At 37.8% G+C, this 18,015-nt stretch overlaps 2 protein-coding genes across 2 annotated transcripts; one reads left to right on the forward strand and one right to left on the reverse strand.

Annotated features, from left to right (window-relative positions):
* Positions 1-5,563: 5,563 nt before the first annotated feature.
* CTSS (cathepsin S) lies at positions 5,564-17,812 on the reverse strand. The gene is made up of 8 exons (XM_074318691.1): positions 17,674-17,812; positions 16,569-16,695; positions 13,806-13,928; positions 12,638-12,787; positions 10,872-11,102; positions 8,935-9,100; positions 7,741-7,843; positions 5,564-6,009 (listed from the first exon to the last, which is right to left on the reverse strand). Exons 2-8 carry the CDS (start codon positions 16,692-16,694, stop codon positions 5,910-5,912), a joined length of 999 nt encoding a protein of 332 aa, XP_074174792.1. The 5' UTR covers position 16,695; positions 17,674-17,812; the 3' UTR covers positions 5,564-5,909.
* On the forward strand, positions 9,856-10,307 carry LOC141568524 (10 kDa heat shock protein, mitochondrial-like). Its single transcript, XM_074318692.1, is given in 2 exon segments — positions 9,856-10,058; positions 10,060-10,307. Coding segments are annotated over 2 exon segments (306 nt in total). The 3' UTR covers positions 10,163-10,307.
* Positions 17,813-18,015: the final 203 nt, after the last annotated feature.

Raw genomic sequence — 18,015 nt, forward strand, 5'->3', positions numbered from 1 at the left:
TCTTGCAGCTGCTGTTTTTCAAGTGCCTTTAAGTCAAAATAGTCAATATGCCAGAGTAGCATATTTTGGGGTGCTCTGTTCTGAATTCCTTCAATGCAATCACTAATTACTGATTTAACTGATATCACTGACTATATTTTGAGGATGAGAGTGGAGAAATGGGTGGTGTTGGTGCAAGAGGGCTTTAACATCAACTACTATAATAGTAAATATACAGATATCATTTAAAATTAATGTCAAAAATAGCAATACGGTTAGCTCAGTTGGTTAGAACATGGTGCAGATAACACCAAGGTTGCCAGTTCGATCCCCGCATGGGCCACTGTGAGCTGTACCCTCATAAAAAAAAAAAAGCAACACAAATATATTAGAAAACTAAAGGTAAATACTAGAAGAAACAGCTAAAATAATTATCAATTTAAAAATATTACTGATTTTTAAAAATATTGGTTAAGAGGATGGGATGTTAGGCTTTTACAGATAAAACAACATTCAGTCATGCATAGCGTTAATGACAGAATCATTTTGAATGTGCTTCTGAATTGTTTAATAACAGCTACTACGTATTGTAGAGAACATAACATTTTTGCTGTCTAGAAATTGATAAATTCTTGGTTATATTACACACAAAGACTGTCAAGATACACATGTATATACTATAGATAAATTTTTATACAATTTATCATTTGCTTGAAATTGTTGGGGAGGAAAAACCTTTCCTCTACCCTCTTAGGTTTAGTACTTGGGGGCCTGCAAATTAAACTGACAACAGAAAGATTAGCAAGAGAAAAAAAACACCATTTAATTATGTACATGTGCATAGGAATTCACAAAGAAATGTGACATTTCTTCTTGTAGCCATTGATTTTCAAATGTCTTCAGTTCAAGATAATCCTTATGCCACTGTGGCATATTCTGGATTCCTTCAAAATTAAAGATAAAAAAGTAACCTATATGTATGTTTAAGTTGCCTGCATATGCATAATAAATTCTAGGAAGATACACAAGAAACTAATAATAGTGGTTACTTCTAAGGAGTAGAGATCTGAGCCTATAGGAGAAAGGAGTGGGATAGAGTTTTTTCACGGAATATAAAATCTTCATTATTCATGTATTTCATATATGTAAATTCACCTAGTTACTAAAGTTTATTTGTAACCCCAATGAATAATCAATCCAGTACAGCACTTTTGTAGTCATTTGCAGACATGCAGAGATGCAGAGTGGCAGAAATTTGAGTCTCCCTACACATGTGTCCCCAGCTGAGGCTGAACAACGTGATGCTCTGCTTTCTTGTTTCAGCTCTCATATTGTAAACAAGTGTCCTTTTGGTGGCCTATGTAGTTCCAGGTTTTTTGCACTTTTGTGCCTTTTTCTATGTGCATGATTTTGCCGTTTAACATGCATTGTGCAGAAGTGCTGTCTGGTGTGTCTAAATGTAAGAAAGTTGTGATGTGCCATACAGAGAAAATACATGTTAGATAAGCTTTGTTCAGGCAGGAGTTAAAGGGCTTTTGGCTGTGAGTTCAGTGTTATATACCGACAGGGTTCAGAACACACTACGCCAAAATCTGGCACCTTGGCTATTTTAAGCTGAAGGAATTTGAAAAACTGCAGGTGCAGGAAGGACTCTCTGAAGCAGATTGTAAGACCCTCATGTGAAAGAAGCCCACCCTGTACCTGGAAAAGGAAAGGAGCTTTCTTTTCTCCAAAGATGGAGGGATGCCGAGAGGAGTCCCTAAGAACAGGCTTGGCCGAGTTTCCTCCAGTCACTACCCTTAGCTCATACCCTTTTGTCCTATCACATTTTTCCAGGACTTTCCACTCTTCTTCAAACCTAGTCTAAATACACTGAAGTTGAACTGTTTCTTCCAGCCTTCATTTCCTTATGAAGGCTCCCGTGTAATGTAAAATGTATATTAAATAAATTTGTAGGCTTTTCTCTTGTTAATCTGCCTTTTGACAGTCGAATTTACAGGGTTCCAGCTGAAGAAGCTAGGAGGGTTGTCATGCAGGGTCTCAGATCCCGCGCCCCGCATAAGAACGCAGGATATGGGGCGGCCGAAAAGGAACAACGGAGCCATAGATAGGGGAGTCATACCACTATGTTCTCAATGGCGGCTGGTCAAGACATGAAAGCAAACATCCGCCAGTACCCCAACAAGGGGGTCTTCCTGCACCCCAGTCTCGCTGGCGGCCAGGCGAGACACAGAAAGTAATCCACACGATCCGCAATCTGCCATCCATGGTTGCTAACCCCATTTGCTAGCCGCAATCCACAGTCCACTTCTCTGCCAACCAACCAACCCCCTAGTGTAGCCATGGCAGTTATATTAGTGGCCAATGGCTAACTGGTTACAGCTGATGGCCACCCAGCCACAGCGGATGTCCATCTGATTACAGCTGATGGCCATCTAATAACTGAGCAAGCAAGCACCTTTCCACGTGAGGCCGAGAGCCTGGAAACTGTTCTGGGACTCTGTCCCCATGAGGGTAATAGGAAAAGATATTTTTTCCTCCCTTACAATACTTTTTGATTTTTGAGCTATTGAATACATTAGCGCTACTACAAATTAAATAAATTAAAAAAAAACACCTCAGGAACTGATAGCTACCTGAATATTATATGTTTGATTAAAGCATTCTCATTCATTATCTTTATCTTAGTGAAGCAGAAAAGACAGGAACAAAATATTTTCAAAGTACAGGCCTGGAAAGAGGAGGAAAGAGAGAGGGAGGAAAAGAGGGAAATGATTGAATAATGGGTTCCTTTAAATTTTAACAGGAGTTTTAAAACAGTTTCTAAAAAGTGTTAAATTTCCATTATTGTGAACAAACTATTAGGACATACTTTTACTTCTAAGACTTATAATGTGCTGGTCAGTCATTTGCATTCATTCATCACTCATTCATTCTTTCAACAAATAGTGACTGACTACTTTAAGGCAGGCACTATGCTATCTATGTTCTAGGTGCAATATGGTAAACAAGACGCATGAGTTCTGCCCTCCTTGAACTTACAGTCTAAGGAAGGAAAGAGATGTTATACACATAAGCATATAAATACATACAGAGTTACAATTTGACACAAGGCGTTATGAAAGAAAAACACTGGCTTCAATGAGAAAGTCAAAGGTGGAGCAACTTAGTTTAGATGAGAGGGTGAGTCGTGGAAGGCTCTCTGAGGAAATAACATGTGAGTTACAACCAGAAGGATGCGAAGAACTTACTAGAAGAAGAGTTGGGGCGGGTGTGGGAGGGTTGGGCGGAAGGGCATTCTGGGCAGAGAGAAAACACTCGCAAAGTAAGAAGTGCTTTAAAAAGCGGAAGGATGGCCAGTATGGCTGAAGCATAGCAAATGTGGAGAAATGACCCCAGATGAGAAAGGAAAGACGGGATAAGCAGAATTTAACAGTCAATGTTGAGGAATTGATGTTTTTTTTTCAGGTGCAGTGGGAACTATGGAATGGTTATAATTGGGAAAGATATTATCTAATTTATAGTTTTAAATGATCACTCTGGCTATTGGTTGGAGAATGAATTGAAGGATGGGGTGTGGGCATCAGCAGACACATTGATGCATCTTGAATAGTCATGTCTTATAAAGGTTGCTTTTCTTTTTGTTTTTAAAGACAGACATGTTCTGATTAATACAGCTGTCTGGAAACTTAAAGTATGCATATTTGAAGCATCATGAAGATTCTCATTTAGAGAAGAGTAAGAGTAATTTTATTCAAAGAGATAATAAGTCTCTGTCTTCATATTTTTGTTAACTACCTTTAATGGCATTGTCCAGTAGACTTCTAGTTCTGGAATGTTTAAATCCTGTTTCTTTACCTGTTTTACCCAGTTAAAATTTTTGTCAACTTTTACTCTATGACTCCAATTTGCTCTTTTGTATTTTTAAAATTATTTTTATTTTTTTAAAACTAGTATCACTTTATTTATTTTTTAAATTTTATTTTTTTCAGGAGGGCGCAGCTCACAGTGGCCTATGTGGGGATTGAACTGGCAACATTGGTGTTACTAGCACCACGTTCTAAACAACTGAGCTAACCGGCCACCCCCTTTTTAAATTTTTTTATTTATTTTTTCACAGCAGCTAAATTTGTCTAGGGTTTTATTATCTCACATATATACTTACTGTAATAACTTCTAGCTAATATCCTTTTTAGCTTCTTCAAATCATTCTATATACAAGTTCTAGAATAAGGTTTTTTCTTAAATTTATTTCTTAAACTTTTTATTTAAGAAAAGTTTTTGTTTCTGTAAGTTTGAAATTACTTATTGCTAAAATTTTCCCTTATGTTGGATAATAAAGATTTTTGTTAGGTATTTCATTACTGCCCTTATTTAGTTCAGGGGTTCTTTACCTGGGATCCACGGATCCCTAAAGGGTACATGGATAAAATTCAGAGAATCTGTGAATTTGTATGGGGAAAAAAATTACATCTTTATTTTCACTAACCTCTAACTGAAAGTTATCATTTCCTTTAATTCTGAATGTAGTCCATAACCCACAATAATATCAGCAATACTTGTAACTTTCTCACCAAAAGACAACTCAGATATTTTCATATCACATTATAGCTTTTGTGGCTATCTGCAAATATCATTTATACTCATCTTTACTTCAAATTTAAGATAGTTATTAAGTCTTGTTATTTAATGCATGTATAAAGACACAAGTATAACACTTCTCACATGAGGGTTGTATGACCTGCACACATTTATATTTTAACATTTTAACAACTGTATTTCAATATAATTGTCTTCCTTCCTTTGTAACACTATATATTTTATTTTATGCATTTAAAAACATTATTCTGAGGTGTCCACAGACTTCATCAGACTGACAAAGGTGAAGAACTCTTATTTTTATTGCATTTATAGTGCTTGAAAAATTGCGGGCAAAATAAAAACTAAAGAATAATCAACTCAATACTTTTTAACTAGAATGTTTCTCTCCACTTTTGATGATAGTCATATATTATGACCATGTTTTTATAGTTATCAATTCTTGTTCTTTAAAACACACTTTAAGAGACAGTGAAATTTGTTTAAGTTCAGCTTAAGATATACTAATGACATCATCCCCCACATTTTTCATGTGTTAGGCACAAACTTATAAAATTTAAAGTTCTTGCTGCCTTTTCAGAAACTGTCTATTAATTTAGAGCAGTTGTGAGATCAATCTGAATTAGATAAAAATGAGTAACGGAATATTAAATACTAAATATTAAAAGAAATTCAGTTTAGTTATTTTATTCAAATTGACTTAATTATTTTCCCCCAAAGGTCCTGGCCAAATTGCTAATGACTAGGTAAGCATAATTGAATTAGTATATTAATTGTTGGTCATTAAAATAATTCTTCCAAAGTATTTGAAAACAGATTGTCTCTTAAGCATTTATCTATTTTAACATCATTTATTATAATACTTGTATATATTGAATCCTTTTACCAGCAAAGATACAACCTGAGCCACATTAACCATGTACACTCTCATATAGATTATAAGAGTTACCTAAGAATAAGAAAAGAATACTATGCGGCAACGGTACAAAATTGAAATGACAGGTATTTATTAAGCATTTATATGCCATCAAGTTACACGGGGACTTAAAAAGACAAAGAGTGTAAAATAAGACAATGACAAACATGACAGATTGTGTCGGGTTGACTAATTCTCACACAGTTATAATTACAGTACATTGTTAATTTTTACTTAGCAAACTTTTACCAAGATCTGCAAAGTTAAAAGTAGAAGACTCCAACTATGTATTCTGTTAGTACAGTAAATATGCATTGATCATGACACACTTATTTCTACCGGATACAGCAGGTAAAATTAAGTGAAGAGAAAGTGTTTCATCTTTTTTAGTTTGTTATAACAATGAAGAGATCCTCTAGATTTCTGGGTAAGAGGGATAACTGGCAATTCCACAGTGATTTCCACTATTTCTTGCCATCAGAATATATCCGTTGTCACCAAAGTTGTGGCCCCAGCTTTAGAAAAACAAAAACACAAAATTACAAATGAATACAATCAAATCACATTATCAACTTTTTGTCTCTTAGATTGTTTTTCTCCTAAAGTGACTGTATATGAAGAGCTGTAAAACAAAATCAGAACAACGTAATATAATAATTTCCCCAGGGCTTTTAGGCAATTTTCAAGATACTTTGGAAGGCCTAGTTCTATACTGATGAATAAACTTAATATCAAGGAAAAGACTACAAGGTCCATCCCAAACCTTTAATCCTCCTGCACTGTAAACACACCTTACGCAGAGAAAGGGTATTATTATCCTTTTCAAGGCTCCACCTCTAAATGTTTTTGCATAATGGGATCATAGTTGATGATTTCCTATCAAACAAATTCCGTTAGACTGTCAATTAAGAAATATTTTTGAGTGACTACTGTGGAAAAGACATAGGGCAGGAAATTCTAAAGTAAGCAATGAAAAGTGCAACCCTCAAACAGATTTTTGACCTAGAACTGGAGCTAAGATTTTCTCACAGTTGAAGCTGGACTATGCTACCTTGGGAGGAGGTGAGCCCCTGGCATTGGAAGTGATTAATCAGAGGTTTGCACAACTTGTCAGAGACGTCGCAGAAGGAATTCATGGGTCACATAAAAGTTAGAGGGGATCAGTGGTTCTCTTACTTTTTTGTTTCATGGACTTTGAGAATTAAAAAAAAATATTTGCAGATTGACATAAAATTACCAATTTTTAAATTAGCAAGTACAGATAGAAACAAACGAACAGAGACATACTCCTAATATCACCGTCATGTTGTAAAAGAAAAGACATTTAAACAGCAAAAACAAAACTTAAGAGGACATTCTCTCTAATTTAAAGATAGTCCTTTGCATCAAATAAATTTAGATTTATGAAAGATTCGCCGAAACAGTCTTTTCCCCCCACTTTGTGACAGACTAGTGAAAGAAAAAAGAAAAAAGTCTTTGTAAGAGAAATGATTTCTAAAGTTCTTTATGATTCTGGGATTTTTTAATTGTAGGTATACAAATAATTATGAGGCAGAATTCATTAACTGCTATAACTAGGATGCAAATAAAAGTGTGAAACTGAGAAAAAGCCCACTGTGTTTGTATTTGGAGAGCAACAGGAAACTGAGTTGAAAGGAGAATTGGATGTCTCCAGGGGAGTAGTGGGAGAAAGAGGATAGAAAGGTGATTTGGGGCCATGTGGTGAAGAGCTTGGAATTGCAGGCTGGGGAACTTACAGTTTAATTCCACAGGCAAAGGGAAGCCATTGCAAATTTTTGCTCAAGACTCTAAGGAAGGCTGTGTTTTTGCATGCCACGGAGAAACTCAGACATGCTGGTTGATTGCAAGAAGACAAGTGACATTATTTGAAACAGCTGTGCTTTAATAGGCCTCAAATGTCCTATGTACCAGCCACTCACTGGACACTTTTCAGGTCTCACTTTTCTCTCTCTTGTACGCTAAGCAGAGGACTAGGTGTTCCCAAAGGAGACCAGAAGGAATGATCAGAGAAGTATTCCAGAAGATAAATCATGAAAACAAAGTGCTGAAAGCAGAACAGGAAGTGAAGAAATGGGAGTACTGAGTACTTGAGAATGTCACTTTGTAAAGAGCGATATATAAATATCAGTATTATGCTTGTCATCGTCATCACAAGAAAGCATTTGTTGGGCCTCCCTCTAATTCCTGATTTTAATTCAATATGCGTTAAAGTATAAATACATTACCTGTTTTTCACAAGCCAGTAGTCTTTCCCATTCTGGGTACCATAGCCAATGACCAGAACACCATGGTTCACTTTCAGAGTACAGGATGGGTCATAGTAGACACCTGAGAAGAAGACACGGGTGGAGAAAAAGAGCGAGTGAGATGTGACAACATTTGAAAATGCTACGACTTTTATTAGACTCTTTTGCTCACTGGCTGGGTTCATTAAAAATTTGGAAACATATCCTCTCCTGTTTCAACTATTTAGAGTTCATAATTCTTCCCCATCAACCCTATCTAAATTTGTCCATTGTCTTGCCAAGTTGGGCATCCATCCAAGCACAGCTCCCTCGGGAATCTTCTTTGATAAATTGCCACCTTTTTCCAAATCGTTTTTAACTTACATATAGTTATTATATTTCTTTGTAAATATCCCTAAATGGTTTATTCCATACATTTTCAACCTTTGCTAGATTAAATGGTCTTTAAGGTGAGGTTTAAAAAAAAGATTCTGGTCTTCTTTGTGTAACACAATGCTGCCCCCCCCCCCCGTGTCCCCCCCCCCCACACACACGCATGGAGTAGCAGCACCCACAGTGTATGACCAACAGGCTCTGTAGTCAACTCACACACTTTCCCATCCTAGCTGATCACTTTCAGACTGTGTGGCTTTAGACAAATTAACCTGAGCCTTAGGTTTTTCATCTATGTAACAGGGTTATTGTGAGGATTAAATGAGATACAGTGGTACTTCAGTTTTCGAACATAATCCGTCCCGGAAGACCGTTCGAGTTCTGAAATGTTTGAAAACCGAGGTGCGCTTTCCCCATAGAAAGTAATGCAAAATCCGTTCCAGACCTTTAAAATCAACCCCTAAAACTGCAAAGTTAGCCTGAAGTTTACCATCTAATGATACTATAGATCCATAAAATTTACGGTGTTCTTAAACCGAAATGTTCGTCAATGGAGACGTTCGAAAACCGAGGTACCACTGTAATGCAAGGAAAGAATTGATCATAGTACTCCTCACGAAGCCGGAGTAAACGTTGGGATGTATTACTGCACTAAGTAGAACTGGGTATAAAATGCAGCTATGAAATTGGAGGGTTCCGTTCAACCTAAACATCCACAGGTGGACTGATGGGGCAAGAGAATATTCTGTCTTATCGTGCAAGGCAGCACATAACGGGAGGATAATATATTGGAGTTCTTACCACTTTTGTAGAGGAAGAAAGAAGGATGACTCGCATCTATAGCAACAGACACGGGTCCTTTAGTTGCCACAGCTTCTTTCAAGGCTTCTTCACTGCCATAAGGAAGCTCAGTGTACTTTGAACATGTGGCAGCTCGATATTTTGCGTCATATTGGCACTTTTCATCCTGAAAAAAAAAAGAAGAAAAAGGTATAAATCAGATAAAGAAGTATATTTCAACTTCCTTTATAAATCACCAATATCCTAAGTCTGGATTTCAAATAAGTTTTCTTGGAGCAGCTGGTTGGCTCAGTTGACTAGAGCCAGTGCTCTTGACAACAAAGTTGCCAGTTCGAGCCCCACATGGGCCGCCCTCCACAACTAGATTGAAACAACTACTTGACTTGGAGCTGATGGGTCCTGGAAAAACACACTTAAAATCAATAAAAGTGTAAAAACAAATACCTTCAAATAAGTTTTCTTTCCTCATCTAGCCTTTTCAAGTGTCTAAGTTTCCTCCCTCTTTTTGAGGAAAGAAAAATCAAATCTTCCAAACCCTAACAGTTGCATGTTCCATCCATAACAAAGGAAAAACACAACTATTCGCTTGTTTCAAATTGTGAACATCTTCGTACATGCAGAACTTGCCAGGATAATGTCCCTCAGATTCTGAGGTGGACTGTAGGGGTATGCTACATAAAGATCATTAACTGTAGATCAGAACTTTAAAATCCTTTTGATGATATAATGCCTGCAAGACAAGCTGTTCAAATGCTAGTTTGTAAAGACCAGATAATATGGAAAACAGAGTATATGTTAAGTGGACAAGGGGAGGTTACTAATTCATGTTTGTTGTTTGTACAACTCTGCTTTTAAAATGCTTAGTAGGAAAAAGAACTTGAAAGAAATAAACCAAGAGTACAAACTGCTGCTGCCAGAGTCATGGCAGGACAGGCATTTAGAAAGTTTCTCCCCCTCTTTGACCGAGTATTAGTTGAAAGGAGTGCTGTGGAAACTGTAACCAAGGGAGGAATTATGCTTCCAGAAAAATCTCAAGGAAAAGTATTGCAAGCCACAGTAGTAGCTGTTGGATCCGGATCTCAAGGAAAGGGCGGAGAGATTCAACCAGTTAGCGTGAAAGTTGGAGAAAGTTCTTCTTCCAGAATATGGAGGCACCAAAGTCATTATAGATGACAAGGATTATTTCTTATTTAGAGACGGTGACATTCTTGGAAAGTATGCAGACTGAAATAAATCACTACTGACGGCATCACGTGAAGCTGCCCATTGTACTGAAGTTCTGAAATCTCATCATGTAAATAATTTCCATGTCTCTTTTGTAATAAACTAATGATATCCAAAGTAATGACACCTAGTATCTCTTAAAATTTAGTTCCACTGTACTGATATAAACATTTCCAAATAAAAATATACAAATAAAAAAAAAAGAAAGAAAGAAACCAGAATGATAGTGGTTAAGGTAGGAGATTTTTGAGTGATTTTTTTTCTTCTAAATTTTCTGTAATATGGACATATTATTTATATCATTTAATAAAACGTATAATGAAATTGCAAGGAGGAAAGAGAGAGCTTTATTTAGCTTTCCAGTAGGTCGGAGAATGACGAGGTTAATGATCTGAGAAGAAAGCTGAGCATGGGAGAACGCAGGACAAAAAAGTTTAAATACCAGGCAGATACAGGGACTTTTAAGGAAGGTTTGCTGAAAATCCACTTTTCAGCATGCATTCTACTTGCTTGTTTAAAATCAATATGCCACTGATAAATTAAGAAGGCTACTGCGTAAGAAAGAGAACTTGTGAGAGTTTAAGAATTCCTGATCAGGGTTCTCACACACAACACTGCTTCTCAAGAGGTTGGCTGGGTGGTGACTTTAGTAAGGTCAGTCAAGACACAACATAAGGTCATGGGGCAGCACAAAATGCTTGCTTGTGACGCACCATGGCTTTGTAGGGATAGGAAGCATCTGAATCGATTCCATTGTTGTCGATGATGTACTGGAAAGCCTCTGTCATGAACCCGCCATTGCAGCCTTTATTGCTGTATTTTGTTTCAGTCGAGCAATCCACCAGGTTCTGTGCGCTCAGAGACACCAGCTGTCCTGTTTTCAGCTTCAGCTGTGCTTCCAGGGCCCCCACGGCGCTGAAAGCCCAACAAGCACCGCAAGAACCCTAAAACAGAGACAAAGTCACAAAGGCTGGCATAGAACGTTGTAAGGATGACATCATAAAACAAACTGGATAACACCCAACGTGTCAGCCCTGTCAGTAGTTCCAGGAAGAGCGCCTCCCACTACAATTTCCTCTTCTCTTAGCCAGTGGGAATGAAGACTAAATATTTGACTGTTCTCTGGGTGGGTCCAACCTTGATAAAGATTTGCAAATGGTCAAGCTCAGAGCAGAACTGTCATATTCCAATATATGAAGAAACAGTACTTACTAAGCATCTACTTAGTCCCAGCCATCGTCACCCTTAAGGGAGGGAGATAGGTGCCTACAGTAAAATGATTTTGAGAGGAGCTGGGGTGATGACCTTGACCTAAAATACCCTTCCTCCTGCCAAATGATGCCTGAAACATAGGGTTAACATTTCTTTTAGCTTCAGAATTTTTTTGATGAAAAGTTATTTTACAAACAGGAAAACACAAAGCTGCTTTAGTTAAAAAGTGCAGTGGGTCAAGAGCTCTATTATAACTTCTCTCTCTCTCTCTCTCTCTCTCTCTCTCTCTCTCTCTCTCTCTCTCTTCCTCTCATCCCACCTGGCTCTCTACCCAAAGGAAGCAAGTTGAATTTGCTTTTGGTTAAAGCAAAATCACCCATGAAAATGCAAGCACCCATGGAAAACACCTCATTCAATGATTTATAGTCAACAAAATATGTAGTTTATTGGGTCTTCCCAAACTTATATTTTAGAGAAGCTCCAGTAAGAAACCCAAACCTAGCTGAAAGAAAAACACATCTAGGTGGAAAAGAGATTGGCAGTGCCATGCACTTCTTCGTTTGCCCGTTCTCCATTGGTCACACCCTGGGGCAGCTGCTCGGTCTTCTCCCTCCCCCTGACCTCGAAGGTGACACATGGGTTGAACCCTTTGTTATCCCTAACGAATTTAGGATTTTTGTAGCTTTTGTTTTGTTTTTTTTAACAAACAAAAGGGAATGCCAAAACATAGAAACAAATTTATAAAGCCCATATTTCTTTTTTTTTTTTTTTCATATTTCTTATTCTAACCATGTCAGCCTAGTCATGAATGCACTTGACTAGTAGAACTGATAGACCACTCTGAGCTCTAGTTCCTTCCTCTCCTTCAAACCCAAACTTCATGAGTGAGATGGAGGGGGAAACTTCCTGATCGGTGTTCTCTCCTATACGATGCTGTTTCTCAAGCAACTGGCTTGGTGGAGGGTCCAGTGTAGTGGACGGATGGCTGAAGCTGGGTAAGTCTTCAAGACCTATTAGTTTAGTTCACAGTTTTTGTCTAACGTGGCTCTCACCATTGGTGCTCTAAGCATTGTGGGGAATACCACTAAAGTATGATACGTGGTCCCTCAGAGAGCTTACTTACAATGTAGATGGGAAGACAAGAATAACAAAAACAATTAGACAGTAACATAGGGGAGGTTCACTGCCAAATTCAGAAGCTAGAGGAAGCACCTAAGGAAGAGAGCGCTCTCACCGGGGTGCAGAGGCCTGGGATGACGACACTCACCTGGTATTTCACATCAGTAACACACCCCTTATCCCTCCAGTCCAGAGAATCAGGCAATTTCTGATTAGCATTTGACTTGTAAGTGACATTTCCTCGCCATTGGCTGGGAACTCTCAGGGAACTCATCAAAGACATCACTTCTTCACTGGTCTACAGGTTAAAAAAATAATAATAAAATACACACACACAGGTGCCAAAAACATGTACACACATTTTAAGAAAGGAAAAAATGATTAAAACTGTAACACCAATATATACCAATAACAAAAGATGAATACAAGTCACATTTGACTTCTGCAATTACATATATATGTATATATATACATATATATATTATTTCACTTATATCTTACTTTTCAATATTCTTATTGAAAATAGTCAACAACTGAGGAGAACTAGTGGTAGTTCTGAACTAGTGGTAGTTAGGTAGGTAGTTAGGTAGGTAGTTAGTGCTAATTATCTGGTAGGTGAATTGTCTGGGTCTCTTTAGGCTGACACTTTGCATTAGCACCCCAGTTAGGTATTAGGAAGGAGAAGAAGAAAGTGGTAAAAACTAGAAATTACAATAAGGCAAGTTTTTGGTTCAAAGCAAGGCAGAATTTTATAAAAGGGCTGCCTGAAAGTGGAGTGAACTGATTTTCCTGTGAAAAAGAATTAACAAAGGAGATTCCTGCATTTAAGTAGGAATTTAATCTACCTATGGGGTCCCCTTCCAAGGGGTACGATGATTCTTAATTTTGGCCACGGTGGTAAAGTTTTGTAGGGTAGAATGGAATCTAAAAACTAATGGGAGATCGATTATCTGTGATATTAAATACCCACACTCTTCTTCATTAAGAAAACAGGTGGACCATATTAAATTGTCAATTTAGACTTGGATAAGTATGGTTGCTAAAAGATTGTGAGTGGCAATGCTTTCTAGAATAAAAAATGAAAACAATTACTATTGTAAGTTTAACATATTCCTCTAAAGAAGGGATTTGTTAAGGAAAGTGGCCACAGTAGGACTAAAGAAATCTGTACAAATTCTTGTCTTTATATTCCACATTTTTCTAACTGTGTGTACATATAGATAATTCTCCTTTGTTGTTTACCTTCAAACTGCCTTTGAAGAGGCAGAAACCATGCTGACTGAGATTGGAAGTAGGATTATTTGTAATTTACCTACCATGTCTCCCAGGTGGTTCATGCCCAGATCGTATGAATGCATTCCCATCGAATGCTCCAGATTGTGAAGCGTCACAAATTTTAGATTTTTTTCCCAGATGAGTCGCCGTGCTGCTTCCTCATTCTAAAATACAAGGGGAAAGAACATAGTTATACTGAATCCTGCACACACAAGCATTTAATAATGAAAATAAACATAGTATGAAGCATTCTACCAAATGTGGATCTGTGTGGGAGCGTGCAAATAAATGAATATATCCGATATAACTGGTAAAATTGCATATTAATCTTAATTCTTGCTCTTAATTGCTTTGATGATGATTAATATTATTTTATGATATACATAATAAACTTTCTCAGTAAGCACAAAAGTGTGTTTTAGAAACTGCTATTTGTTGAAGTGTATCTTTTGTAGGCAATAAACTCACTTAACCTTTACAGGCCTTTTTAAAATGTCTTTTTTTATCCCTCACTTTTGGAAAATTGTTTTGCTGACTATACATGCCTAGCTATTTTTCTTCAGTTATTTGAGGATATTTCTCCATCGTCTTCTGGTATCTATTATTGCAGATGTCAGTCTAATTGTACTTCTGTTTTTAACTTTGGTGACTTTGTGATTTTCTCTCTGCTGTTTTGTAGGTTCATTGCATGTCTGGGTGTGGATTTCTTTATTTTTCTCTTCTGGGTACTTAGGATTGAAGGAGTCAGGACTTTTTTTCATATCTGGAAAATTCTCAACCAGTATCTCTTCAAATATTGCTTCTCCACTATTCTATCTAATTCTCTTCTTCAGAAACTCCTATCAGAGATATTTTGGAGCCTCAAACTTGCTTTCATCTCTTTTACCTGCATTTCTTTTTATTTTCATGTGCTGCCTTCTGGGTGAATGCTTCAGTACTGTCTTCTGGATTGCTGATTCTATACAACTCTTTCCAGTTTGTTCATTTGTATAGCTGTTACTCCATTATATATAGTGCAATTTTAAAACAATTTTTGCTTCTATTATTTTAATTTTATCCAGAGTGTATCCATATTTTTTTTTAACAGGACTTTATTGGGGAACAGTGTGTACTTCCAGGACTTTTTCCAAGTCAAGTTGTTGTCCTTTCAATCTTAGTTGCAGGGGGCGCAGCTCAGCTCCAGGTCCAGTTGCCATTTTCTAGTTGCAGGGGGCACAGCCCACCATCCCTTGCAGGAGTTGAACCCGCAACCTTGTGGTTGAGAGGACACACTCCAACCAACTGAGCCATCCAGGAGCTCAGCTGCAGCTCAGCTCAAGGTTCTGTGTTCAATCTTAGTTGCAGGGGGCGGAGCCCACCATCCCTTGCGGGAGTCAAGGACTTGAACTGGCAACCTTGTGGTTGAGAGCCCACTGGCCCATGTGGGAATCGAACCAGCAGCCTTCAGAGTTAGGAGCATGGAGCTCTAACCTCCTGAGCCACCGGGCCGGCCCCAGAGTGTATCCATAGTTTGACTGTTGGTTTCGTTGCCCTCCATTTATGAAGAACCAGTACACATAGACTACAATGTGCATTGCGGACCCTCACCCCGACCCCCAAGGCCATAGTTTACAATAAGCAGTTGCCCGAGGAGCAGTCAGCAACAACTCTTTTCTGCCTCATTTCATTTAGTGTTAGGGCCCAGGTCCAGACCCTCATTTGAGGTAGCGAGTCTAGATGCAGCCCCCTCCCTTGGTGCAAATGTTTTTACTTTTACCCCAGTACTGGCCACGTACAGATACACTTCCAAACCACTAGAAGGGGGAAAAACGGAAGAAAGAAAAATAGATTGAATGAAGTACAGAGAAGGAAAAAAAGAAATGAACTTTAAGATAAAGAAATGTAGGACAAATTAAATAAAGGTAAGATACTAATTGAAAGTCACTTTCATTCCTCCTTAGGGATTGAAATCATTGAAAAGAGAGAAGAGCTTTGATTTGACCAGATCGTGGTACTACCTGCCCATCTAACTCCAGCTGACTTTGAAATTAGAGGCTGGATCTAAAGGGGAGTGGATGAGGGTGAAGTCCATCACTGCTAAGAAAACAACTCAGAATGCATGTCCTACTCAAAGGATCATTTCTTCAAAAATAATATATCAAGTAAATAAATAGAGAATGTTTGCTTACAAATTCAGAAATATTAGACAGTTATAGTACTAGGATTAAGTTCTTAAAACCAAACAGTAAGTATGCTTCGAAATAAAAACTGAAGTACAAAGTGGGAAGCGAGAATCAAGAAACAACACCTGGTACCACTTGTTATGTACCAGGGACTAAAATAGGGCTTTTTGTTCCTTAAATAAGTACTTCTTTCACCTTGGCCTGGGACCTTTACTCCAGTGATGTACTTTGCTTGCTCCCTTGCTTCTATCAGTTCTCTGCACAAATTCACCTTATATGTCAAGCCTTGCCTGACCATCCTATCATATACATGGAATAATCACTCCCAGCTTCTCACCGCCATCACCCATGGCCCTTCCTGCCCCTCAAGCCTTGTTTTATTTTTCTCTACTGCACTTATCACCATCTAACGTATTATATATCTGCTCACTTATTTGCTTATTTCCTGTCTCCTCCCCTAGGATACAAATAAGCCCCAATTGTTTTGTTTCCTACTGTATCGCTAGTAACAAGAACAGAATCTGGCAAGAAGTGAGAGAGTAACATTTATTGTAAACATTGCTTGTAAGAATATAATTTGAGAGGGGGAAAGCATAGGGTACTAGAGTAAAAGCAAATCATTCAAGTGGCAATCCCCTGTACCTTTTCCGTGTACTGTTTGCCATAGTTTTTCTTCCAGAGATCCCAGTGGTAATCCAGGGTGGGATCTTTGTGAAGTTGCGTCATCGCTGAGGAACAGCCCAGGAGCACCAACAGCAGCGCTTTCATTCTGTTAAAGAAAGGGCCACATAGGAAGAGTAGCTATTAGCTGCTTATGTTGTGACTGTATTTTTTCATAATAACAAATAGAGACTCCAAGTCTGTCAAAGGGACAGAATATTACAAATCAGAATTATACAGGAACTTTTGGGGGGATATACAGTAACACAGTGTAACTGCAGATTTATGTCTGAAATACCACTTCTAATGCTTAGTAGCTCTTTAAGATGTGATTTTCAGAAATGTCCTGACATCTGGTAAACCAAAGTTACATCCAAGGTTGGGGGGTTGTTGGTGGGGAGGCAAGCAGGGACTTTCCAGGATTTGCCAAGAAATCTAACCAAAGGAAATCCTCTTTCCTTCTTTCCAAAAAAAAACAACACACCACAACATCCTTAAAAAGAAGGCAAATCTTTGAAAAATCATTTATCTTCATAATTTTTGAATGCATAAGTTCCTCTTCACTGCCTACTTAAATATGCACAACATTTAGAAGTGGGGAAAAGACAACCCCTATGTATTGCATTCACATCCAAGGGTCATTTAATTTTTTTAATGTTTTTTTCCCAACCATCAAAATATCTATTTCAAAGGAAGCAATTAACTACTTTTGAAAACACCGCTTCTATGTAAATATAAAAAGACTTGAACAGAAATTCAGTGACTAGTTCTCCCTCAAACTGAATTCTGCTTTCTTTTCTGTTTCTTTTTCATTTAAAATAATAACTGGAATTGTAACCGTGTAAAAAGTCTTCCAATTATATTCCAAAGAAAACTATGTTTCAGCCTCAGGCTTATATGTTCAAGCACACATTAACTTTTCAAAACCAGATTCCTTTTAGTTAAAAAAAATAAGAGGTAAATTGAGCGACTTGATTATTTAGTTTACTTCCTGAAACGGAAGATTTAAAACCCGGCAGGCAGAGCAAGCTAAAAACACAAACTGTTTAAAGATCAAACTGGAGGAAAAAAAGCAGACAGTACATACATGATTGAACCAGCAGGTGCTCCCAGGCTAAGAATGCTTGAAGGTGGGCTCTCTCCAAAGATCTGGAAGGCTTCAGCTAGATTCACTTTTCAAAGACATTGGAACATGTCACATGGGTATCCACAATGAGGAAGTCAACTTTCATTTCAGTTTCATTTAAAATCTAACTAGATCAGATGTCTCCCGCCCCCTCTCTATAGTTTTGGAGACGAGGTGGATACACTAAACATCAAAAAGAGCCCCCCAGTCCAAGAGACCCCTAGAACCAACTCAGCAAAATAAGAGCAGTACAAGTTTACCCTTTAATCCCTCATCATTTTGTTAACTCACTTAACCTAAAAA

The sequence above is a fragment of the Rhinolophus sinicus genome, linkage group LG14, assembly GCF_036562045.2.
Source record: "Rhinolophus sinicus isolate RSC01 linkage group LG14, ASM3656204v1, whole genome shotgun sequence".
NCBI lineage: Eukaryota > Metazoa > Chordata > Mammalia > Chiroptera > Rhinolophidae > Rhinolophus > Rhinolophus sinicus.